Source organism: Choloepus didactylus, chromosome 13 (genome assembly GCF_015220235.1).
Source record: "Choloepus didactylus isolate mChoDid1 chromosome 13, mChoDid1.pri, whole genome shotgun sequence".
Lineage (NCBI taxonomy): Eukaryota > Metazoa > Chordata > Mammalia > Pilosa > Megalonychidae > Choloepus > Choloepus didactylus.
Genome location: NC_051319.1, coordinates 1823003 through 1848930, shown reverse-complemented (window position 1 = coordinate 1848930; position 25928 = coordinate 1823003). Strand labels below are relative to the sequence as shown.

The window sequence follows — 25928 nt, the reverse complement described above, 5'->3', positions numbered from 1 at the left end:
CTGTGACCCATGGCATTCTTTGAAACTTGCTAACTACTTGTTAAATCGTACTTTGAAAATTATCACTTATGTAGATATGTTAAAGTTCACAATTAAAAAGTGCATTAAAAAAAGATACATTATCCTTCTTGTACTTTTGTTTCAAAACAACACAGCAACTGTTGTCTATTACATATCTTTGCCAACATCCATAAAAATCTGGGCTGGTCTCTCACTTTGTACATTAATGCAACCTGAGCAACATTCTCAATAGATTTTCAATTCTAAGAATTGTCTGCAATTTTATTGGAAAAAAAATCATTACACTTCAGATGAAAAAATAAAAAAATACAGTAAAATTAGATTCAGAGCATTCACTGAAATCCAACCTAGTTATCTTAAGTCACAGGAATATCTAATTCAATCACTAGAAAAGTAACAAAAGGAAAAGAAATATTTTACCTTCAAATTCACTTTAAATAAATTATCACAATTAATTTAAAAGAAGGTTGCTAATAGGAAGAACCCAGAAAGTTCTTGAGTTAATGACAAGGCTAGGAATTTCTTGATACACATCCATTTTTGGGGTACAGACTGTATACATAATACCACACAATTATTTTTCCACAATGTTAAGAGCAAACAGGCTATATGAACAAAAGTTCAAATAAAAAGAAAGTCATTAAAATGTAAAAAGCAGTAAAACATTTATTCATCTTACTATTTCACATCCATACTCAGTTCATTTACAATACTTTTTAACAATCAGTGAAATTCATTACATACTAAAAATAACACCATATTTATGTACAAATAAATTCATTTTCCCAGAAAGAGCTAATCTTCTTTTAAGAAGATTTCCCACATATTCACAGTACATAACATCACAGAAAACCCATATTTGGCCTAAATGTCTCTGAATTGTTGCATTACAAGATGGTAGTTCATTGTGCCTGATAATTTGATTGAGTTTTGCCCAAATGTCTTCCAGTGTTTGGCTGTTACAAATAGTGTGTTCTATTGTCCATCTTCCTCTATAAAAAGTGTGCAAATTTAATGCCTTTAAACTATCTTGCAATTTTTTAGATAAAGGAAAAACCTTTTCAGTACAATTACTGCTGGGAATTGAGACACTCCAAGACCTCTTCAAGTTCTGTTTTCCTTTTTCTGATTGTTTATTTATATTTTCAGAATTAGTCTGTTCATTCAGTGTGTAAGACCTGATTAAGTGCTTCGTTTTTTTCAAATTAGGTTGAAACTCCAATAGATCTAATGTACAATCATAACTTCGTGATTTCATATCATGTTCTGAAATGGTTAAGTACCATTTCACATCTTTAGTTGCCTCTTTAGAAATCACAGGTGGTGATCTTTTAGGTTTGAGTGGAAGTCTGGATCCATCATGTGGAAACCAAGGAACAAATCTTGATAGCGGACGAGTAGGAAAGTCTTGAATTGCTTTTTCTGCAAGTTTTGGCAGTTTTGTAGGGTCACTTTCATATGGTCGATAATGTAATATTACTTCTGTGGTCATTCTACAGTAATCCAGTTACTCTTAATGAAGAGAAAATTTCTTAGCTGAGTTCCTCAGACCTAGAATGTAATTTATAATTACATGACTGTCTCTCTTCAAATCAGGAGGAAACAAAACGTAAAGTGGAAGTACTGCAAAGAATAAGATATGGTAGCGGTAGCCTGTCCAAAGAAAGGCAGGGAAAAGAGGAAAATCAAAGTTCACCCCAATATGATATTTCACCAAAGTGACTACTGGTAAATGTGAATGTAATCCACAAACTTAAAAAGAAAACTACTTCTCTCACCAAAATAAGGGATCTGAATTAGATGCCCTATAAGATCACTTCCAGCTTAAAGATGATAGTAGTCAAATGTTCAATTCAAGAGATATAAAGAATGTGGAAATATTCATATTAATATAGTTAAGTAATAATAGTTTTAAGACTGTAGACACAGAGTAAATTAGTGATTCTTAAAATACTAGATTCACATGAAACACATTATCACAAAAATGTGATATTTAAAAATTTGAAACATCTGAATTGAGGGCAATAAAAATCACTAATTTTTAATCTATTTGGAAGAAAATCGATTATTTTATATTTTAAAATGAAATGAATTCCACTAAATAAATATACAGATTGAACACTTACTGATTTGGTCCCATTCTCAGTAGCAAACACAAAACACATGGATATGGTTTAACTGTTTTAATGAGACAAGGAACTGACTTTGTGACAAAGGGTTTTCTGTAACATCTGGGGCACTTAAGCAGTATCAAGACCCTAGTACCATGATCCCTGAATTCCAATTTGGAAAGGAAATTGTACAAGAAGTCTAGACTCTATTTTTTTCCTCTTAGAACAAATAAGTTTTTAAGTTGCCCCAAATTAAATATTGATAATAGGTTCCAGCATATAGAACACAGGCTCAAGAATGAAGCCTTTCAGGGCATGCAAGTTAGGCCTCCTAACCAGGCCCAAAACTGCAAGAGCCACAATGCAGGCACTTTTATATATTTAACTATTATAGAAAAAAACAAGGAGGTGAATCCCCTCTTCTCAAAAGTCATTAGAGAATTACTTGATGAGGGGTCTCCTACTGCTAGGGAACCCATGTGTGGAGACTCGTCATGATGTCACAATACTTAAACTGACCACTGTCTCATTCTTAAGAGTCAGAAGAAGTAACCAACAATGATTCTTTTCACCTACTGCTAATGTCCACTGACAAATATATTTGACAGTCTCAAATTTATAAATGACAGATTCTTAGCCACAATTTTTTTATGGACCTAAACCTGGGATAGCATATTCTTTCAAGAATTAATAATGCTCTCATCTTGTTTCTTGCCCCTTCCTTATGATTTCCTCATGGCAGATATGGCACTGAGGATTCCTTCACGGTTTTCTCAACTTACTCAGTGTTATAATTCAAGGACACCTGAAGGTGTGAGAGTTCCTTTTAAATCAAACTGTCTTTTGTAGACTAACTATATATAAGAACTGAAAAGTCAAAGAAATATTTAATGTATTTGGCATTCGACATCAGTAAAATTAAGCGATTAGCACAATAGGGAAGAGTGGTGACAAAGAGTTTTAATAAAGTTGAAACTATCAGTGAATTTCAAAGCACTTCTCTTTCCAGGCTCCTAAAATACTCTTTCCCAGGTATTTTCTGTTTTGGAAAATAAGAAGAATAACAGAAAACTGAAAATTTCTAATAGCAGTTAGCCTCTGCAGTGCTGGAATTTAGCTGTATTCAACAGCTTCTAATTTGTACAAAATCATACTCAAAAGGTAATACAGCTGTTCCAAATTCCCATTACAGCAGTGCCTAAGGTAATAATCTCTGAAAATGCTGTTTCCTTAATAAGGAGGCAACACAGCATCTTGGAAACAGGGAGGCACTTTGTGTTGAAATATTGCCTCAGTCACTTAACTAGCTATACAATCTTGATAAAGATACTTAGATACGCTTTGTGAGATTAAGAGACAAAGAACATGACAATTAGTTCCTTTTTCTCTTTTCCCTTTCCTTGGAGTATAACACATTTCAGTACAGATCATTTGCTCAGGCTAAGTTTACAGGTTCCATCACTGTATTTACTCAATATTGCAGAGCTTCTTGGTTCAACAGTTAGAGGTGGTCCTGTCGACTCCAGCCATCAGTATATGATTTATGTTACCCATGAGACTGGTGAACTTCTGGAATGTTTGCTGACTGCATCATAACAGGGAAATGCCTGTTATGATCCCTCAAAATGGATGCCATAAGGAAGGTTAAGTGTAATTCCAATGTCTATTGAGCACTTCTGTAGCTCAATCCAAGAAGGTACTGGTATTCACATATTAGAGCATCCAAGAAATAAAAAGTGCATTTGTGGTAGCAAAATCATGAAATAAAGCTGAAACACTTCAAATAAAAGATCTTCAGAAAGCAATTGGAATTCCAGGAAAACTCTGAATTCCTGCTGTTTTTCCCCCCAAATAATGACCTAATTAAATAATTAAACTTACTTAAAATTGTTTTTCCGTGTACAAAAAATGAAAATTGACATGAGATTTTGGACCTATTTCCCCTATACACAATACTTTGAAGTAAACTGCAGTTAAGTTTTAACAAACCTGTTATATGTTGTAGTAAAGTGTATTTCTAAACCGTTGGCACTGCTGTCATACAATATTACACTAATTTTACAGATGGAGCTGAAGCCTGGTAACTTAGTGCCACATGAAGAGACACGAGACCACGAAAAACTACTTTCGATGTACGCTGCAAATCATCCTGATTCACGGGGATCTCACCGAGAACAGTCCGCACATCAGCTCCTGCGGTTAAATTCTGTCTGGTGATTGCACGAGCACTGATCAGAAAGAGTGATGTACCAGGTATCCATTCCATTCTAGAGCGCGGCTCTCAAACCTAAAAAGCAAAGAGGCAATATCGCTTCCTCCCGCTCTTCAAAAAGGGACAGAGCAGGAGGGCTAGACCCGACGCTGTTTTAAGAAGGGTGAGGCCTACATCCCAAGAGACCAAGTCTACACGACAAAAGCTTCGACAACCAGGGAGAGAAGGGAAGAAAACAGAGTAAGGGGACCCAGGTTCCCAACAATTTACCTTTCAGCGCCAAGAGGTGCTCCTGTTTGAGAGGATTCACTTCCATCTTGAGCGGTACTACGGACCCACCGTCTACGGAGACTGAGGAGGTTCAGCCTGGCCCACAAAACAGGAAAGCGCTTGTTCCGGAAGACCTAGCGCCAAACACTTCTAATAACTTGTCTGCCAGTGGTGCCTTAAATTCTCTTTCTTCTTAGTCCTTTAAGGACCCAAAGGCTTCTTTTCACCAGTCATCGCTTGTCTCATATATATCTACATATAAAATACCTCTGCATGTTCCAGGTACACGCTCACATCGAGGCTTAGACCACTTCCGGGTAACAATATGCGGCCTCCCAAACGCCTACACTACCCGCGTAAAAATAGCGACAAGCGGCATGCTGGGATTTGTAGTTTATACAATACCGCATTGCATTTAGGGGAATGTAGTTCCTTTGGCCTTGGGGAGGAGAAATCTTTACAAAAGCTTGAGTTTCACCCCCAAAATTTACTTCTGTTTTATCCCATCCTTTTTTCTTGACTTTCTTTCCCCTACCAACTGCAGATTCCTGAATACCAGCAAAAAATAACGAACCGCCCATGCACAAGGCCGCGAAGACAAACTTAACTACAATCCAGTAGGAAAGCAATCCAAAAAAGCCGGCCGAGGGGCGCGCGGCGTCGTACTGCGCTTGTGCGCCAGCGGCGTTCGCCGAGGCGTCTGGGTAGGTGGCTGCACTTTGCCTCCTAGTTGAAGTCTGTGACGACTGCTTGTGCTGCGCCGTTGCTCCCGGGATGGCTGCCCTGGTTGTAAACAAGCCTGGAGCAGCTCTAGACAGTGGCCGGCAGGCCAGCCGGGGGACGGCCGTGGTGAAGGTGAGGGACTTTGCGTGTCTTTTTTCACCATTGGCCTCCCTTTCTCTGGGTTCATCCCGAAGACTTGGCGGTGTCGCTGTGGCCCAGGTTTCGATAGGAATGATGCGAGGCCTTTGGGCCCCTCTTAGCTTTACAAGCTTTGCTTTCCTCTCCTCTCCGCTCCTGTCCGCTGACCTCAAGTTGTCTGGTCTCCTGTTCATGCCAGCCCTGTGCTTGGCATCGCCAACTGGGGCAATTTTGAAAAGTAGCTTGTAGGCCTGTGAGAGTGACCTGAGGCGGTCTTTCCCAGGTCCTCTGCTTTTAGTTCAGCTCAACAAGCATTAATTAGTTTATTTTTTATTAAATTGAACTATTATTATTGCGAGATACTGTTAGGTGCTTTAGGTCGTTAATATCTATGAGTAGATGTTAATCCCCCTTTTAACAGATGAGGATTTAGGGTAAGTGACAGTGTGTGGCAGAGCCAGAGTTGACTGGTTCTGAAATATGTTCATTTCACTACTGCACTACTTCTACAATGGGATATCTATTATTAGTTGAACTGCCTCCACCCGTGATAGTACAGTTCATCAACATTTTTGAGGAGTCTCTAATTGCAGCATAGCAGAGCATTAACGTTAGTGTTATGAAGTATTTCAATTGCTTGAAATTTAAGATTTTAGTATATATAAATGTTCCAAAATGCATTTGTTAAAAATCCAACTGAAATAGGTGGAACTCATTCTTCCCTTCTGCTATGTATGTGAAAAGATCTGGGATGGAGAGCTGATTTCGGTGGCTGTTTGAGCCACCTTCAGGATCATCTGAAATCTGAGCGATTGGTAGTTCTCATCCCTGGCTGCATATTAGAGTCACTGAGTAATTTTTAAAGCTGCAGATGCAACCCTCCTCCCTCAGTTCTGATTCATTTGATATCAGTATATTTTTAAAATCCCCTGAGATGATTTTAATTGCAACCAGGGTTGAAAACCACTGGACCAGGTAATATCTGAAGTCCTTTAAAGTCTTAAATGGTATCTGTGATTTTTCACCTAATGTTGCTTTTATATGACAGTAAATGATATATTTCTGACCACAATTTAGCATCAATCAATATTGGTGATTTATGACTCATGTAATTTTATATAATAATGAAGTTATTCTGAAGGTACATAGCATATCTGAGATGTAGATACTATTATTTTATTAGGCATGTTGTATGCTTGAGATATTATTTGTTGTGCTTTTTCTAAGAGCACACCTGCAGATTATTTTGTGAATTAACTTGAAGTTTAAGAAATTTTATGCTATAATTGGAATGGATATCATTGCTGTATTTTTGTTACCCTGTTTACATTATAATATCAAAAGTATATCACAAAAAGAGTATACCATAGCCTGATATAACTCCAGTTTGTTAAAGCACAGAATTGGATTTCTTAGAGTCTCACTTCATTCATTTTGATCTTTACATGTGAAATGTATCGGTGCTGTGCACCAAGTAGTCCTTTTTGGCAAGATACTTATGCCATAATTCATGAAGAAAATGGTGGTATAAATTTAAGAATCTCATTGTCATTTTCATAGATAAAAGTAAGAAGTATTCATTAGAAGATAAAGCTCAAGATGCCTTTTTATCATTTTTTAATTGTGGTAACATATATAACAGAAAATTTCTCATTTTAACCATTTTTAAGTGTACATCCTAGTGGTATTAATTAAATTCATAATGTTCTGCTACCATCACATTCATCCATTACCAAAACTTTTCTATCACTCAAGACAGAAACTTTTTAATCATTCCTCCCTTCCCCCAGCCACTGGCAACCTCTAATCTATTTTCTGTCTCTATGAATTTGCTTATTCTAGATATCTCATGTAAGTGGAATTATATAATCTTTGTCCTTTTGTGTCCGGCTTAGTTCACTCAACATAATGCTTTCAAGTTTCATCCATGTTGTAGCATGTACCAGAACTTCATTCCTTTATACGGTTGAATAATATTCCATTGTGTGGCTATGCCATGTTTATCCATTCATTTGTTGATGGACACTCAGGTTGTTTCCACTTTTTGGCTATTGTGAATGATGCTGCTGTGGTCTCTGCTTTCAATTTTGAGTTGGTGCTTTCAGTTGTTTTGGGGTATAGGTAGGAGTGGAATTGCTGGGTCATATGGTAATTCTGTGTTTAACTTCTTGAGGAACCAGCATTCTTGGCCACAGAGGGTGTACCATTTTAAAGTTCTACAAGGGTTCTATTGTACACGGGTTCTAATTTCTCCGTATTCTTGCCAACTCTTATTTTCTGTTCAAGTAAATAGGCATCCTAGTTTGTGTGAAGTGGTGTCTTGTGGCTTTGATGTGCATTTCACTGATGACTAATGATGTTGAGTATCTTTTCATGTGCTTATTGGCCATTTGTTTGTCTTCTTTTGGAGAAATGTCTATTCAGGTCCTTTGCTCATATTTTAATTAAGTTAGTTGTCTTTTTGTTGTTGAATTGTAGCAACAGTTATGTGATTGTTAGCTATTTTCTTTCAGCCTATAGGTTCTTTTTACTTTCTTGATAATGTCTTTTGATGCACAAATGTTTTAATTTTGATGAGGTCCAGTTTATTTTGTTGTTGTTCATGTTTTTGATGTCATATCTAATAAGTCGTTGTCAAATCCAAGGTCATGAAAGTTTTCCCCTGTGTTTTTTTCCCAAGACTTTTGTGGTTTTTCTCTTATGTGCAATATTGGCTTCTTGCTTAAAGAACAAATTGACAATGATAGAGTCAAAACAAAGACACAAAAATGAAATCATTTACAACAAAAAGAAATCCCAGAAGGTTTCTTTTGATTAGTGAGCCTTCTTAGTACTTTAACGTCTGGTATGATTTATTAAAATTTTATTTACCTGTTGGTAACCCTCTTTAGCATGTTTGTGAAGTTTATTAATTTATAAAATTAATAGTTTTTTTTCTATCTAGGACTTAATTTCTTATACTTTTAGCCATAATTCCTATTTATAAATACTGAAGAAAGGATTTCTGCTCTGCTGTTTACCAAGTTGATACAAAATAGTCTAGTAATCTAATTTTTGGACCTGGGTATGGTTTTCTAAGCAATGGAATTTTACTAGTGTTTTTTGAAAAAATTTATAGTAGCAACATGTTTTTTTTAATCTTGTGTATTGATGAGGTCAGATATATAAGATATGAATAAACTATGAATGAAATAAGTAAAATTTTTATTTGTTTCTTTGGAGTTTATTGTCATAGATAAGTTTAATTTATCATAGTATAAATAACAAAAATATTTATAAAACATGTTGCATTTTTCATACTACCTAATTCTATTGTGAATATCTTTTCTATATTTAATTGAATTTCAGTAAGGATAGATATTTAAGGAAAATTTTTTCTTGTCCTTTTTAAAAATGTAGGATAAGAAGTGTGTGTATGTGTTTAATACATATAATATTATGTATAGCCCCCAGCTATTCATTTCCCTTTCTTATATGGAACCAGTGTTTTCTATGTATCCTTCCAAAAGGATTTAAAAGTATTTATGTTCTCTTTTCACTTTGCTTTATTCATATGGAAATCATTCTGTATGTGTACATAAAACACTTCCTAACTCTTCCTCATCAGGCTGCGTAGTTATTTCCATGTACCTTTACTTTGTTCCTATTCTTTGGCTAAGAATAACCTTGTCACAGGTGTGATGGTGTGTGTGTTGGAGGTGTGAAAATTACAGGGAACTTGCTTAAGAACCCAACTTTAGTAGAATTATATATTGATGCTACATGCTCAAATGTAAAGAGTAAAGTCATCATTTGCAAAAGATAGACATAACGTTAATTTATAATGTTATGTTCATCCTTAGTCTTTCAAGGAGATTTCACCATGACATGATTTTGGTAGGTTCTATCGGATGGAACAACTGAAAAGTGATTTAAGGTTTTATAGCTTAGACAGCTAATTTTTTTTTTCATGGAGTAATAAAGTAATTTGTCTAACAAAGTTGATTCAATATTTAAATCTTTAAAAAAAATTAAAAATGTGTACTTTAGCTTTAAAATCATTTGAAGAACACATATTCCCTTTCCACATTTCAGGTGCTGGAATGTGGAGTTTGTGAAGATGTCTTTTCTTTACAAGGAGACAAAGTCCCTCGCCTTCTGCTTTGTGGCCACACAGTCTGTCATGACTGTCTTACCCGCCTGCCGCTTCATGGAAGAGCAGTCCGATGCCCATTTGATCGACAGGTGACAGACCTAGGTAGGAAAATATATGTGTATGCCTTTAAGTTTTAAAATTGTTCATGTAACACAAATGTTACAGAAACAATTTCTTTCCACTTGATTCTTAAATGACAAAATTCTAAGGAGGTTTCATAAAGCCTGGGTTTCTATTAAAGTCAATAGTTTTGTAAATAGAATCTAGCCCATTTTAGTTACTAGTTTTAGTTTATCTTCTGAGATGTTTATATTCGGTACTTATATGTGAAAAGCTTTAAGACACCTGAGAAAAACATGCTTCCCTTATTTAAAGAAATAAGTATATTCATCACAGAGTAAATGATTTGCCTGAAGCCATTAATCCAATAAAATAGTTTTTTTATAAATGAATAAGCCAATAATGAAAATATAGATGAGTTTCAATATTTTTTTTTTTACTGATTTGAGAAATTTATTTGTAGCTTGTGATAACTATCCCTTATTTTCTGAATAAAATATGAATTTAAAGATCTAGTGGATGTTTTTCAATTTCATGAATATTTTTAGAAGTTTGCTTTATATTTCTCAAAATGAGTTATTACCCTGGGATACCAGATTTGGAAATAATATTAATATTTTGAAAAATTATTTTACAAATATAAGTTCTGTAAGTTTACTCTTTTTGATAAGGGAATTTCTCCAAAATAAATATTTTAGTTTGCCATTTTTTCTCAGGTCAGTTGCACTATTTAAGACTATTTATTCGTACAGTATGTCAAGTGGAACACTTTCAAAATTATTTATCCACTGAAAAAAGGAAGCAAAAATACCCAGATTTTTGTACTAGAAAGCTTTAAAATGCTAAGAAACATGGTTTTAAAATGTTTCTTGTATAGAAAGAGAAGTATTTCTTAAGGTTTTGGTGGTCTTTGAAGTAAATAAGTAGTACAATCAGTTTGACAGACAACTTAAATAGGACAGTGATAGCATTATTATGGTTATCATTAACTTACTATTAGCCAAGAAGTATGAGTGTAGGGAGAAGTGTCTCTATTTTGAGGTTCTTTTATTTGGCTTTTTATTCTGTAAAATATACGTATATCATAGTATCTTCTTTATGTAAAACTATACTTACAGAAATGGTAACATTTTGCAAATGGAGGATAGACCCTTTCATCCACTGTTTTGAAGAGCACTGTAGTTTCTCTGCATATTAATGTCAAAGTGTGGATTGTTAACCTGCAACTTTTAATTAAACTAGACATTTATGATGGCATGGCTAGTCATAGCCTAGGTTGAAATCAATCATGCCTGCTATTACATCAACATTAGATCAAACAAACAACTCTGACTTTGGGTACAGATTGTAATTACTATAGCTTACTGTGATTTTATTGTGATTCCAGCCTGTGGAATATGTTATTGACTCTTGATATAGTTGGATGTCATTCTTTAAAAAAAAGGAGATCTAATTTTTAATTGTATTATAGAAATAATGTGTTATATATTGTAGAAAATTTGAAAATATAGAAAAGAAAGAGAAAGTCATCTGTAATTCCTCCTTCAAGAGAAGGTAACCACCCTCAATGTGAGAAGTCTTAATCAGATTTCTTCTCTAGTTCAAGAAGAATATCAGTAGTTATTTTTGGTAGTAGTACAGTTCACTGATATTTCCACTTCTCCTTTCTGTCTAGTTCCCTGCCCTCTTTAGTAGGTATGGCTGTGTGATTTCTTTTTAATTAGTGAAATGTAAGAAGAAGTGAATGGTCACCTACAGGCAGAAGCCATTATAAAAAGGTTTATAGTGTTTTTCCACAAATCCTTTTCCCTTATATGGTGACTGTAAATGGTCCAGGTAGTTGGAGGCTAAGTGGTTTGTGTCCCTGAAGTGGACAGTGGGGAACAAAGACTCTCTTGCTTCTTCCCCAACCCCCTGAGATGTTACGTGAGCAAAAATTAAACCTTTGTTGCCTTAAGCCACTGAAATGTTATAGTTGTTTTGACAATTAGAGAAGTATTAAGTGATATGCTAGGCAATGGATAGATTCTGCCTTAATACTGCCAAGAGTTTATGTGTTTATTACACAATGACTGAATATTTGGAAAATTATCAAAGACCTTATTTTTAAATAAAGGACTTATTTAGTATGCTTCTTAACCTTTGTAAAAAAGACTCAATAGAACTCAGCTGGTTGTAGAACATGTGTGAAAAATTAAAACACTTAAGGAGAAAGCCTAATGTAGTGACATGGCTGAGAGGAAATACTTGGTGGGCTGCATGAAAGTACTTGGGAAAGGAGGCATAGATTTCAGAGAAGAGGATAAAGGCATTTAGCCTAGATTGAAATTTTTTGGCAAACCACAAGAACAAATGGTTTTTTCTTTTAGAAAAGAAGGGCCAAGAGGAAGGGGAGCCCTGCAGCCAATGTTCTCATCATTCTTTTAAATATTTATTCATTCAACAAATGTTTTAGGTGGTAGCTAAGTGTCAGATGGCATTTGTTGCATAGAAACTCATTAACAGGTAGATATTCCTTTTAACTGCTGAAGGATCTGGCATTTATGTATAGGCTCTGGAAGGGTTTGTGTGTATTTGTGTTTGTATGCACATGTGCACATATATCCACACTCATCTGACCCATTGGTCCACATTCAAATGTGCCTAGTCTTATCTATCTAGAAGAGAATGTTGTCTTTCTTTGGTGTGAGCTCTGTATGTTTGTGTGAGAAGGGGTTTATTTAGTTTTTGCTGCTACAGGTTAGAGAAGGGATGGAGAAAAATATTACTTTTATTATTTCTAATTAAATATTAATTAGTTCTAATTCTAGTTTACTTAGAGGTAGTGTTTTTAGGTTTATGTCACTTTTTTTTAGGTCAAAGTGTGTCTTTTGTACTGTGGTTTTCACACATAACTTAGCTGTGGTCATGAAATCAATTTAATTGTTGTTAACAGTGTTTTTTGAAAAACAAAAAATAAAAAAATATCAGAGTATGTTGCACACTGTAAGGGTAAATATTGATTTGTGAAATTTTGTTTCATTTATATTTATGTATGTTGTCCTGGGTTGCAACATGGACTGTCTTTCTTATTGTAGACTGTTGGAAAAAAATAATTTGAAAGTCTGTGATTTAGTGTATATATATGAAAGTTAGTAACAAAAAAAGATTTGTAAAGTTAAATGATAGAAAAATATTTGGATTTTAAAGTATGTTTCTACTTGGAATGCTGAGGGGTGCTTCAGTGTTTTAAAGACTGTTACCATAACATAAATGGAAAATGGGGAAATTATGAATTTTTAAGATTTAGAGATTATTAGTGATTAAACTATAAGACTTAGAAATTAGTATTGAAGTATGAGTAAAATGATTGATATTCCATTTTGTTAAATTTAGTTTTTGTTTTTACATTTATTCTAGGTGATTCAGGTGTTTGGGGATTGAAAAAAAATTTTGCTTTATTGGAGCTTTTGGAACGACTACAGAATGGACATATTGGTCAGTATGGAGTTGCAGAAGAAGACATTGGGGTATCTGGAGAGGTATTGATTGAACTTACTAAAATATTCATCATGAGCATGATTTTTTTCTTTTAATTTAAAATGTTTGCCTTTATAAGCATAATATTATTGCACCTATTCCAGCAGGTGGATTTCTAGAATCACAACCCTTCATTACTTTTCAGTTTCGAAGGCAACAGTATTCTCAACAGAACAAAAGTAAAACTGAAACTTGAATTCACTGAAAATTCTTAGCCCAAACTGTGTTTTATGTGTAAAATTGTCTTCTTATTATCATTCAGTTCTATCCAAGGATAAAGTGAAAGAGTAAGATTATGGAAGAGTAGCAAGAATGTAGGAGCTACATTAGAGTGAAGGATGCAAAATAAACCACTCACCAGCAAAGCACAAGGAAAGAACCAGGAGTACCACCAACTTGAACAATAGAGCAGTCTCTGGAGAAGTTTATGAAAGAGGCCAGTTAGTGTGGAGGCAAAACACTTTAAAGATATAAGTAGCTCCTGAGGGAATTACTACTATTATTAAATATCTTCCAGAAAGGCTTAAATTATGTGTAGATAGATGTACTCTCTTTATCCAGACAGAGTCCTAGTAAGTATTAGAAAGAAATCCATCAATATGTGTTAAAATACATTTTTTCGCTTAAAGAATTGGCTCTTTAGCTCTTGTAATGCAAAGAGTTCTAGAATAAGAATAATTGTAGTAAATGGCAATTAATGATTTTGGTGATCAATTTTAAAACCACATATTTGGCATTAAGGGAAAAAAGTTAGATTGATTTCCACTTTCCCTTTATTAGATGATGATTTCTTCATATTAAAGTGAACCAGTTAAATGAATTTCAAACTGAAGCACTATTTTCTAAAATGTTTGCCATTCTTTCATGCTTTATTTTTTATCTTTATTTCAAGAGGATATTACATAATGTTGACCTTGTAAATTATTTATTTGTCAGGACTGGAAAAACAAGACATGAATTTTTAATGTTACATGTACACATGTATACATTTCTCATAATTTCAAACATAACTGTTCAACTTTGGATTTGTTTTTTATTTAATGTGATAGTGAATCACTGTATTTTCTAATTTTTATTTCTGGAAAAATGTGTACAACTCTTTCCCTTTTCAATTATGGCCTTTCAATATTCAGCAAAAGTTTTCAAAGCATTCTTGGTTATCTGACATGTAATTTTTTTAACCACTTGAATTGCTTTTTAGTAATTAATGAAAATTATAAATGATATTTAGTGGTTTGCATATAAGTGTTTTTTTTTTTTTTTTTTCCTATTTGCTTAAATGAGTGGTTTTCAACTACGATTATGCAATAGACTCACCTGTGGAGCTTAATTAAAAAAATACAGAGTTCCAGGTTTTACCCGTAACCCACTGAAATAAGAATTTCTTATATTGGAGTCTGAGCATCTGTGTTTGTAAAAGCTTCATGGCTGGTTCTGATTCACACTCTGTGATTATCAAAATAGCATTCGTACTTTGTTTCTTTCCATACATGATCATGACAAGTAATATTTAAATCAGTGAGTTGTGTATTTCATATCAAATTTTTTTTTTTTTAAAAAAGGGCTTCTAACTTCAATGGTGGATGATGTCTTTGCACAGACTGTGAAGCTATCAGAGTAGTTTTCATTTTTGCCTCAAATTCATAGCATATATTGGTTATCAGTCTTGGAAATAGCTTCTCACTCACCCACAGAAATGCGTACTTTCTCAGATGAGTAGCAAATGACTTTTGTACTAGTTTCCAATGTATTTTCTTGAATAAAGGCTCATCAGTAAAAGAAAAAAAAAGCATCTTTTATATTTAAATATTTGTCATTACAGTGATTGAGATTCAGTTTTAAGGCATTGATCTTTTGTTTGTCAGAGTATCACTCGTTGTGATGAAGATGAAGCTCATGTTGCATCTGTATATTGCACTGTATGTGCAACTCACTTGTGCTCAGAGTGTTCCCAAGTTACCCATTCTACAAAGACATTAGCAAAGCACAGGCGAGTGCCTCTAGCTGATAAACCTCATGAAAAAACCATGTGCTCTCAGCATCAAGTGCATGCCATTGAGTTTGTATGCTTGGAAGAAGGTTGTCAAGCTAGCCCACTTATGTGCTGTGTCTGCAAAGAATACGGAAAACACCAAGGCCACAAGGTATGAATTTTATTAAAGTAGATGACTCCAGCTAGTTTACCAGCCCAGTGTTTGTTTTTACTGCCCTGGTTCTCTGTGTTAAAAGTAGGGATTGAAGAAGAATTAGGTGGTGAACAAGTTGGGTTTGGTAGCATGAAAAGAAAGGAAAGAGTTAATTTCTGAAAGTCACAACAAAAATTCCAGAGATGCCTCATGGAATCTTTACTGAAAAATAGCTTCCCAGCAGTAAACAAAAATCGTCTTCTGTTTGCATGTTTTTATAATGCACTGTATTGTTTTGGCAGTATTTACATGTATTAATGTACTATTACTAATGATACAATTTTGAAGATACAGATCTCTTGATTTCTTGAATAGTGATAAACAGATTTCCAAATTTTAAATTATTTATTTGCAGGATAAATAGTTGTCTTATGAAGGAGTGAAGGGGAAATATTTTTTTCTTTAACCTTTTATGCTGTGCTTATTCTGAATGTGTTATGAAAGCTGCTTGTGGCTGATGCTTTTTTTTAATAGGAGGGGCTTAAAAATATATTATTTTATATCATTCCTCAATACAGTGAGTTTTTTTTTGTAATTATGCTGTGTTTTATAGCATTCAGTATTGGAACCAGAGGCTAACCAGATCCGAGCATCAATTTTAGATATGGCTCACTGCATACGGACCTTCACTGAGGAAATCTCAGATTATTCCAGAAAATTAGTTGGGATTGTGCAGCACATCGAGGGAGGAGAACAGATAGTAGAAGATAGAATTGGAATGGCTCACACAGAACATGTATGGATTTTTTCTTCTTTCTTTACTTTCTTCCCTTTTCCCTTCTCACCCTTTCTCCTTCTAATAAGAATTTATTGAGCAATTACAATGTATAAGTAGTGTTCTAGTCACTGGAAATCAGTTTTTTAAAAAATGTTTCTAACTTCATGGAGCTTGTAGTCCACTATGAAGCGAGTTTAAAGTGTGGTAACTGTTTATTTTATGAGAGAAGTACAGGGTGCTATAGAAGTGTATAAGAGGGGCATCAATTTAGGTGAAGCAGAGCAGCCTCCCTAGAGGAAGTGGTGTCTAAATTGAGATTTGAAGGAATTAAGTCAGAGAGAAGAGTGAGGTGGGGAATGAATTGTCCCAGAGAGGGAAGCATATGTTGAAATGCCTGGAAGTGAGAATTAGATGTGTTACAAGAAGCTTTGAGTATTGGGTGGGGTATAACACGAGAAGACATTGGAGAGTTAAGGGCCAAATCCAGCGGGATCTTGTTAGCTATGTTAAAGAGTTCAAACTATATATACATATATATACACACATACACATACATATGTACATATATACATTGTGTGTGTGTATATGATACTATCCCCATTTTATTGGTACAGAGGCCCATGAACACATCGTCTATGTAAAGACTAGAGTTAAGTGTTTGTGGTGTCTTGTAGACTTTGATGGCTACATTATTGGAGATCACATCGGTAGCTCCAGCGGTATAGTCAGGATAAACTGGCCACTGGTACATGTCATAGAAGATATAGTATTTGCTGCTTTTGTTTCTTATGGAAGGAGCACCACAGTGAACACAGCCAATCCAAAAATCCTGGACACCAATTTGTTCTAAACTTTGAAGTTTTCAATAAGATTTGACATGTGAATAAATACATCATTGTCTGCAGTCATAAGGAATCTGGCATGTGGACAGAATGTATTTGCCCAACAAAACTGCAGAAGTAATTTCAGAGTAAGACTGTAGAAAGACATCAACAGAGTCTTGCTGCTGAATTGTATCATTGTACATTTGGTTTTCCAATTCCAGTTTTCTTTGCATTTCTTCTCTCTTCAGTGGATTAGAAAGAGTTCCTAAGACAAACAGAGTTTTGATGTTGGCATCAAGTTGAGACCTAACATACTTCTCATTGCTCCATGTTTTTCTAATTGCAGAACAATGGCCGTAGTTTTCAGGAGCACTCTTTTATGAACAGTGAAAGGAGGATGTCTTGGGCTTGATGCTTTTCCTCACGGTTAATCAAGTAACCATGCTTAAAAGTCAGGCTATCATACACAAAGTCATAGCTATTTATGAGATATCTGTAAGAGTAGGACTTCATATGGTTCATGATTTGACTATCATTCAGTCCCCACAAAAACATAAGGTTTAGCATAAAACAAGTGGCACATAACTGAACAAACTGCCATATCTATAAGAGTAGGACTTCATATGGTTCATGATTTGATTGTCATTCAGTCCCCCTAAAAACATAAGGTTTAGCATAAAACAAGTGGCAAATAACTGAACAAACTGCCATTTTTTGACTCTTCTGCCACTAACAAACATTCTCATGTCCATTCAGGTCTGTTTTTATTTAGGACCAGTTTTATGCAGGTGCTTGCTTCTTCGAGATCAGAACATTTTGTACTTTTCAAAACAGATGTCCATCTTAATACATATTGATGATTACAAATTTAAAAAGGGGCTTCTAATTTCACAAAGTACTTCCTTTTAATAACATTTTTTTCTGTGAGTTCAAAAGAATGGAATGCACTGTAGAACAAGGGCATTGGCACATCAAAGTTTTTCCGTCTTGGCGTCCATGATTAGCCTCGTGTAGCTCTTCCGTTTACTTGTTTTTGTGAATGTTAGATGAAACTGTGTAGCAGGCCATAGGCAGGGTGCTGTAAAGGCTTCAGAGATGTCTCAGGTGACATCTTCTACCGAAGAGTTAAGTAAATATTCCAGTACAACCTGGAATCTGTACCTTTTCCTTTTAGAGTAAGAGTCCGAAGGACAGGCGATTCTTATTAAAAGGTCTCTTGTTAGACTACTCATGTCTTGAGCTTATGGGGGCCAAGTCCAAGCTCAGCTCCTTAAACTCCCAAATGGAGGTCAGCTTTCCTCATCATACCAGAGAATAGAGTCATTGGTCTCAAAAAAAAAAAAATGTGCCCATTTTAAATTTGGGCGAAGACCCAGCAGCCAGAGCTTCTCTTGTCTGGCTTCCCCTGCTGGGAGCAAGCTTGGACCTTATCTTAAGGGCATTGATGAACCATTGAAGAATTGACAGAGGAATGACATAATCATATTTTCATTAAAACTTGCAAATGTTAAATATTTTAATGTATAAAATAAATTGGAGGAGCAACAAGATTTGAAGCAGAGAGACCTATTAGGAGGTTGCTAAAGTTATCCAGTTGAGAGATGTTTATGGCCTGTAAATACTAGGGTAGTAAGAATGGAGAGAAGTAGATGGATTTGAGATTTTAAAGAAGTAGATTAGGTAGGTCTTAGTGGTTGGTTGATAATATTGAGTGGATAGTTAATTGGAGGGTCAAGCATGATGTCTGGGTTTCTACATTGCCTGACTGGGCAGATGGTGATGTCATGCACTAATAGGAGAGGAGGGAGGAAGAGTTTTTGGAGGGGATAAAGGGAGTAAGTTTAATTTGAATGTTGAATTTATTATTCCTGTGAAATAATCAAGTGGAGTTACCCTCCAGTGAATTGAAGAGCAAGTGGGTGTTGAGAAGTAAGTGTACCTAACTGAAAAATTTTGTCTGTGGAGGAGAAGAAATTAGGGTGGTAGCTGTAGTCAATTTTTTTTTTTTTTTCTGGGTTGGGGTCATTCATTTTTTTTTTTTTTTCCATTTTTGTTGAGATTGTTCAGATACCATACAATTATCCAAGGATCCAAAGTGTACAATCACTTGTCCCTGGGTACCCTCATACAGCTGTGCATCCATCACACTTAATTTTTGTTCAATTTTTAGAAACTTTTCATTACTCCGGACAAGAAATAAAGTGAAAGATGAAAAAAGAAAACAAGAAAAAGAAACTCTAATCCTCCCCTATCCCTAACCAACCCCCCTCAATTGTTGACTTGTGGTATTGATATAGTACATTTGTTACTGTTTATGAAAAAATGTTGAAATACTACTAACTGTAGTATGTAGTTTGTAATAGGTATATAGTTATTCCCTATATGCCCCTCTATTATTAACTTCTAATTGTATTGTCATACATTTGTTCTGGTTCATAGAAGTGATTTCTAGTATTTGTACAGTTGATCATGGACATTGCCCACCATAGGATTCAGTTTTATACATTCCCGTCTTTTGACCTTCAACTTTCCTTCTGGTGACATGTATGACTCTGAGCTTCCCCTTTCCACCTCATTCACACACCATTCGGCGCTGTTAGTTATTCTCACATCTTGCTACCAACACCCCTGTTCATTTCCAAACATTTAAGTTCATCCTAATTGAACATTCTGCTCATACTAAGCAACCACTCCCCATTCTTAAGCCTCGTCCTATATGTTGGTACCTTATTTTTCATGTCTGTAAGTTTACATGTTATAATTAGTTCCTGTCAGTGAGACCCTGCAATAATTGTCCTTATGTGTCTGGCTTATTTCACTCAGTATATTGCCCTCGAGGTTTTGTCATCAACCCATTTTTTTTTTTTTTTTAATATGGTTTTGTTCACTCACCATACATTCCATCCCAAGTAAATAATCGATGGTTCTCTGCATGGTCATACATTTATGTGTTCACCACCTTCACCACTATCTATATAAGGGCATCTACATTTCTCCCACAAGGCAGGAGGGAGAGTCAAAGAAGGTAGAGAGGCAAAAGAAAGAGGAAAAAAAAATGACAGCTAGGAAGCAGCAAAAGGAAAAATAACCTTAAATCAAAGTAGAATAAAGAATCAGATGATATCACCAATGTCAAGTGTCTAACATGCCTCCCCAATCCCCCCCTCTTATCTGTACTTACCTTGGTATATCACCTTTGTTACATTAAAGGAAGCATAATACAATGATTCTATTAGTTACAGTCTCTAGTTTATGCTGATTGCATCCCTCCCCCAATGCCTCCCCATTTTAACACCTTGCAAGATTGACATTTGCTTGTTCTCCCTCGTAAAAGAACATATTTGTATATTTTATCACAACTGTTGAATACTCTAGATTTCACCAAGTTACACAGTCCCAGTCTTTATCTTTCCTCCTTTCTTGTGGTGTCTCACATGCTCCCCACCTTCCTCTCTCAACCATATTCATAGTTACCTTTGTTCAGTGTACTTACATTGTTGTACTACCATCTCCCAAAATTGTGTTCTAAACCACGCACTCCTGTCTTCTGTCACCCTGTGGTGCTCCCTTTAGTATTTCCTGTAGGGCAGTTGTCTTGTTCACAAAGTCTCTCATTGTCTGTTTGTCAGAAAATATTTTGAGCTCTCCCTCATATTTGAAGGACAGCTTTGCTGGATATAGGATTCTTGGTTGGCGGTTTTTCTCTTTCAGTATCTTAAATATATCATACCACTTCCTTCTTGCCTCCATGGTTTCTGCTGAGAGATCCGCACATAGTCTTATTAAGCTTCCTTTGTATGTAATGGATCGCTTTTCTCTTGCTGCTTTCAGGATTCTCTCTTTGTCTTTGACATTTGATAATCTGATTATTAAGAGTCTTGGTGTAGGCCTATTCATATCTCTTCTGTTTGGGGTATGCTGCGCTTCTTGGATCTGTAATTTTATGTCTTTCATAAGACATGGGAAATTTTCATTAATTATTTCCTCTGTTATTGCTTCTGCCCCCTTTCCCTTCTCTTCTCCTTCTGGGACACCAGTGATACGTACATTATAGTACTTTGTTTCATCCTTGAGTTCCCGGAGATGTTGCTTATATTTTTTCATTCTTTTCTCCATCTGCTCCTTTGCGTGTAGGCTTTCAAGTGTTTTGTTCTCCAGTTCCTGAGTGTTTTCTTCTGCCTCTTGAGATCTGCTGTTGTATGTTTCCATTGTGTCTTTCATCTCTTATGTTGTGCCTTTCATTTCCATAGATTCTACTAGTTGTTTTTTTGAACTTTCGATTTCTGCTGTATATATGTCCAGTGTTTCCTTTACAGCCGCTATCTCTTTTGCAATATCTTCTCTAAACTTTTTGAATTGATTTAGCATTAGTTGTTTAAATTTCTGTATCTCAGTTGAAGTGTACGTTTGTTCCTTTGACTGGGCCATAACACTGTTTTTCTTAGTGTAGGTTGTAATTTTCTGTTGTCTAGGCATGGTTTCCTTGGTTATCCAAATCAGGTTTTCCCAGACCAGAACAGGCTCAGGTCCCAGAGGGAAGAAATATTCAGTATCTGGTTTCCCTGCGGGTGTGTCTTAGAAAATTGCTCCACCCTTTGATGCCTCAGGTCACTGTGCTTTTCTGCCCAGCAGGTGATGCCTGTTAGCCTGTAATTCTTGCCTGGTGTGAAGAGGTATGGCCGTGTTCCCCCAGGCTCTGGGGTCTGGTTCTGAATGGAAAGGGCTCCACCCCTTTCCTCCTAGAGAAGACAGACCCCCCCTGGTGGAGGTCATTAGCATTTCAGTGGTCTCACTCTCTGCTTGTGCTGTCTCCACTCTTCTTTGAGTCACAGCCCTGGAAACTGAAAATGACTGGGGCTTTCTCCACTGAGCCAAAAAAGAAACAGATAGTCCCCTTCAGACCCAGTCCAAGGCGACTCTCTGGCTCTCCAAGGTCAGTTGTCACCCAAACCCTCTGTCTGTTTTTTGGGGATGCGTACCTGTAATGAGCAGTTCACGCTTGCTACTTAAAACCCCAGTTGGAGCTCAGCTGAGCCATATTTGCTTGCTGGGAGAGAGCTTCTCTCTGGCACCATGAGGCTTTGCAGCTTGGGGTGTGGGGGAGGGGGTCTTGCGACTTGGATCCGCAGGTTTTACTTACACATTTTATGCTGTGTTCTCGGGCATTCCTCCCAGTCAGGTTCGTGTATGATGAGTGGATGGTCTCGTTTGTCCCCCCTCAGTTATTTTGGATTATTTACTAGTTGTTTCTGGTTTTTTGTAGTTGTTCCAGGGGGACTACTTAGCTTCCACTCCTCTCTGTACTGCCATCTTGCCCCGCCTCCTGTAGTCAATTTTTAAAAATAGAATTGTATAGGAGAAAGGAGTCTTTTCAGAGAGGAATATAAAATACAGGGACAGTGAAAAGGTAATGTTTTGGTAATCAAACAAATTTAAAACAAAATCATTGGGAAATAAAGCTAGAGCTGCTCTGTCCCATATAGTAGCAACAAGCTATATGTGGCTACTTAAATTTAAATTAGTTAAAAATTAAATAAAATCCAAAATTTAGTCCTTCCTTCTCACTAGTTTCAAGTGCTCAATAGGTGTATGGAGCTAATGGCTACCATATTGGACACCACAGATATTGGTCATGTCCATCATTCCAGAAAGTTCTATTGGAAATTGCTGTGCTGGTGTGTAGCTATTTCATTCATTCCCCCAGCAAGTATTTATTAAACGCAGACCAAGTGCCAAATACTGTTCCAGAGGTTGGGGATACCATTATGCAAGATAAAAATCCTTGCGTTTGAGCAGTTTACATTCTGATGTGGCAGAAATATGTTAAGGTTGTTGGAGAAGAATAGTGGAAAGGGGAAGTGTACTTTTATATAGGGTGTTCAAGGATAGACTCCTTCAGAAGAAGAGTGGAAGTACAGAAGCCCTGGAGATAGAGTGTTCTGGTGTGTTCAAGAAGCTGTGAGGAGCTAAGTGAAGCTAGAGCAGAGTGATGGGGATGGGGTGGGAAAGATAGTAGGAATTGAGGTCTAAAAGTGACTTTTAAGCACTTGTTCTTCTCTCTGCCTGGAATGCTCTTCCCCAAGATATTCACATGGTTCCCTCTCTCACTTCCTTCAAGTCTTGGGCCAAATGCCCCCTCAGAGAGTCTGTCCTTGAACTTTCCATATAAAGGACTTTAGCATTTACTCTGAGTGGAATGGAAAACCAATGGAGAGTTTTGAGCAAAAGAGTAACATAATCTTTCTAACTTAACATTAAAAAAAGGATCATTGTGGCTGCTGTATGGAGAATTCACTGTAGGGGTTAGGAGTAGACCTAGTGAGAACAGTTAGTAGTCTATTATAATAATCAGGAGAGAGATGACGATGTCTTGGATGAAGCTGGTAGAAGTAGAAGTGGTAGGGCATGATCAGATTCTGGATATATTTTGAAGTCAGCAGAATTTGCTGAGAGGCTAGATACGAGTTATGAAATAAACGTGTTAGGAATGACTCCAGTATTTTTGGGCCGAACAACCAAGATGGAATTGCCATTTACTGAGTTGGAGGAAACTGGGTTCTGGGGTGAGGGAGACTGGAGATGAGGTATTCCATTTTGCTTGAGCTTTCAGTTAGGTAACTGGATAGACAAAGTATAGCTGAGGGCACAGGTATAGTGTGAGTATCTAAATTTTGGAATTTATAAGGCTATAGACGGTATTTAAAATTTCAGTTTTTCACGTATAAAATCTCTGTTAAGTTTACAATTGTTTAAAACTTATTTTTATTTTGTTAGGTACCAGGTAGTGCAGAGAATGCCCGGTCATGTGTCAGAGCTTATTTTTCTGATCTACATGAAACTCTTTGTCGTCAAGAAGAAATGGCTTTAAGTGTTGTTGATGCCCATGTTCGAGAAAAACTGATTTGGCTCAGGCAACAACAAGAAGATATGACTATATTGTTGTCCCAGGTTTCAACAGCCTGTCTTCATTGTGAAAAGACTTTGCAGCAGGTAGGTAGTTTAAACATGGTGAGGACATAGTTTAAGAAAGAGAATTTTTAAGGTTAAGTAGATAATCACCAGATGTATACTCTAGTTAATGTTATTAAGTTAATAAATATTTAGTGTCTACTGCATGTATTAACTTTGTGCTTAGGACTCTTTCTGTAGCCTTGAATTGATCTGTCAACCATCTCAGTGTCTTCTCCTTCATGTGCCCTCTCTACCATAAAACCGTGGGTTCTAGAAGCCCTCTGACTTGTCATTCTTCAGTTTTGTCATGCTTTTACTACTTTTCTGCCAAACACATACTATTCTTTTTGCTTGGAGTGCCTAAATCTCTCTTTTTGATAGTGGAAATCCTCCATCTTCAAGGTCTAGCTCAAATGTTTGCTCTTCTTTAAAGTACTCTCTTCCTTGCAAACTTTTTGGATACCCCTCTGATGTGTATTACTACCTCTATTCTAATTCACTGGTTTTTAACTTTGATGTCACAGCAAACACATATTTTGTGGTGACTGAATTATAAGCAATTTGTTACCCGGTTTAAAGATGATTTTCTTAAAAAAAAATAAATTAGAGGCTGATAAGAGCTTTGGGGTGTTTTGGGTTACGATAATTGTTTAAAATTTGAATGATGATGGTTGTACAACTAAGTGGAGATAATGTGGAACATTGTTTATATTGGACAGAATATATGTCATGTGAAATTAGGAACCCCCTACTTCATGAGTCAAGACCTCAATCTTGAGGCTTACTCTCTTGAAACTTACGGCTATAAAGGGGAGTTTTAAGGCTACCTATAATTATGCTTAGGAGTCACCTCCAGAGAACCTCTTTTTTCGCTTAGATGTGGCCTTTCTCTCTCTAATCCCAACTCTGCAAATAAATTCATTAACCTCCCCCCTACATGGAATATGACTCCCAGGGGAGTGACTCTCCCTGGTGACGTGGGACACAACTCCCAGTAATGAACCTGGCCTTGGCATCAAGGGATTAAGAATGCCTTTTTGACCAAAAGGGGGAAAGAAAGGTAACAAAATAAGATTTCAGTGGCTAAGAGATTTCAAATAGAGTTGAAAGGCTATCCTGGAGGTTACTCTTATGGAAGTTCCAGCTAGATATTCCGAATGCCAACAGTATGCCAAGCCCTAACCAACAGTAGTCCCCAAAATACTAAAGAATACCTAGGTCCCTATCTGAGACTCTATAAAAGTTTTGCTCACTAAATGTACTTTTCAGAAACTTCAGTCCCCCAGAGTGCTCCTATGCCAGATAAGTCCCAAAACCCAGAGGCAGCAGCCTCACCAAGAACATCAGCCAGGTGCATCCGCCTTCCCCATAATGTCAACACCCCTTTTCAATATGAACAAGTTAGGTTGACCACTGCTCACATATCCCTGGAGATTGAGACATGGATCAAACGAGAGAGAGGGGTAGCAACTGACAAGATAGGATTTAACAAAGGATTACGAGTACTGAATCTTTATATAATTAATTTTTTTTTTTTTTTTTTTTTTGGTTTTTAAGGTACTAGAATAGCTAGAAGGAAATAACTGACATGGTGGAACTCTAACAACTATAACATGCTTTGAAATTTGCTCTATAGCTGCTTGTTAAATTATACTTTGAAAGTTACAACATTTTTGTATATATGTTATATTTCACAATAAGGAAATTACTGAAATTGTGAAACTGTAACCCATAGTATTCTTTGAAATTTTCTCTATTTTAACTACTTGTTAAATCGTACTTTGAAAGTTATCAGCTTTCTGTATATGTTGTACTTCACAATAAGGAAATAAATAAATGGTGGAAATGTAACCCATAAAGTTCTTTGAAATTTCCTCTCTAACTACATGTTAAATCATACTTTGAAAGTTATCACTTTTCTGTATATATGTTATATTTCACAATAAAAAATTAAAAAGTAAACTGAAGGGGGGCAAAGATGGAAGGAAGGAGTTCTATAGTTAGGAGGATGTTGCAGAATTCCAAGTGGGAGGTAATAGTGGCTTGGATAGTGGGAGTCA

At 36.0% G+C, this 25928-nt stretch overlaps 3 protein-coding genes and 1 pseudogene across 17 annotated transcripts in view; 1 reads left to right on the top strand and 3 right to left on the bottom strand.

The window, feature by feature from the left end:
- TRAPPC13 (trafficking protein particle complex 13) overlaps positions 1-4754 on the bottom strand; it is a 71873-nt gene extending 67119 nt beyond the window's left edge. For 4 of the 5 annotated variants that reach the window (XM_037801054.1, XM_037801055.1, XM_037801056.1 and 1 more), the window contains exons 1-2: positions 4615-4754; positions 4302-4419 (exon numbers count right to left, since the gene is read on the bottom strand). In XM_037801054.1, coding sequence (XP_037656982.1) covers positions 4302-4398 — 97 coding nt within the window. In that variant the 5' untranslated portion in view covers positions 4399-4419; positions 4615-4754. The remainder of the gene's footprint in view (positions 1-4301; positions 4420-4614) is intronic. The other variant, XM_037801059.1, reaches the window with a different exon arrangement.
- Positions 74-4748, bottom strand: SHLD3 (shieldin complex subunit 3). 3 transcript variants are annotated; one of them, XM_037801061.1, is made up of 2 exons: positions 4302-4374; positions 74-1572 (listed from the first exon to the last, which is right to left on the bottom strand). In XM_037801061.1, exon 2 carries the CDS (start codon positions 1511-1513, stop codon positions 758-760), a length of 756 nt encoding a protein of 251 aa, XP_037656989.1. In that variant the 5' UTR covers positions 1514-1572; positions 4302-4374; the 3' UTR covers positions 74-757. The 3 variants fall into 3 exon arrangements, with proteins under 3 accessions (XP_037656989.1, XP_037656990.1, XP_037656988.1); XM_037801062.1 differs by lacking the exon at positions 4302-4374 and adding an exon at positions 4122-4142; XM_037801060.1 differs by lacking the exon at positions 4302-4374 and adding an exon at positions 4615-4748 and having other exon boundaries at positions 707-1572.
- A 573-nt stretch (positions 4755-5327) lies between the features above and the next one.
- Positions 5328-25928, top strand: part of TRIM23 (tripartite motif containing 23) — a 69577-nt gene continuing 48976 nt past the window's right edge. For 8 of the 9 annotated variants that reach the window (XR_005211477.1, XR_005211480.1, XR_005211479.1 and 5 more), the window contains exons 1-6: positions 5328-5469; positions 9550-9712; positions 13070-13191; positions 15055-15333; positions 15929-16111; positions 23692-23907. Coding sequence is in view for 5 of the 9 variants with exons in the window: in XM_037802143.1 (XP_037658071.1) it covers positions 5389-5469; positions 9550-9712; positions 13070-13191; positions 15055-15333; positions 15929-16111; positions 23692-23907 (1044 nt within the window). In the remaining 4 variants the exon portion in view is untranslated. The remainder of the gene's footprint in view (positions 5470-9549; positions 9713-13069; positions 13192-15054; positions 15334-15928; positions 16112-23691; positions 23908-25928) is intronic. The other variant, XM_037802144.1, reaches the window with a different exon arrangement.
- On the bottom strand, positions 16215-17669 carry LOC119508341 (annotated as a pseudogene).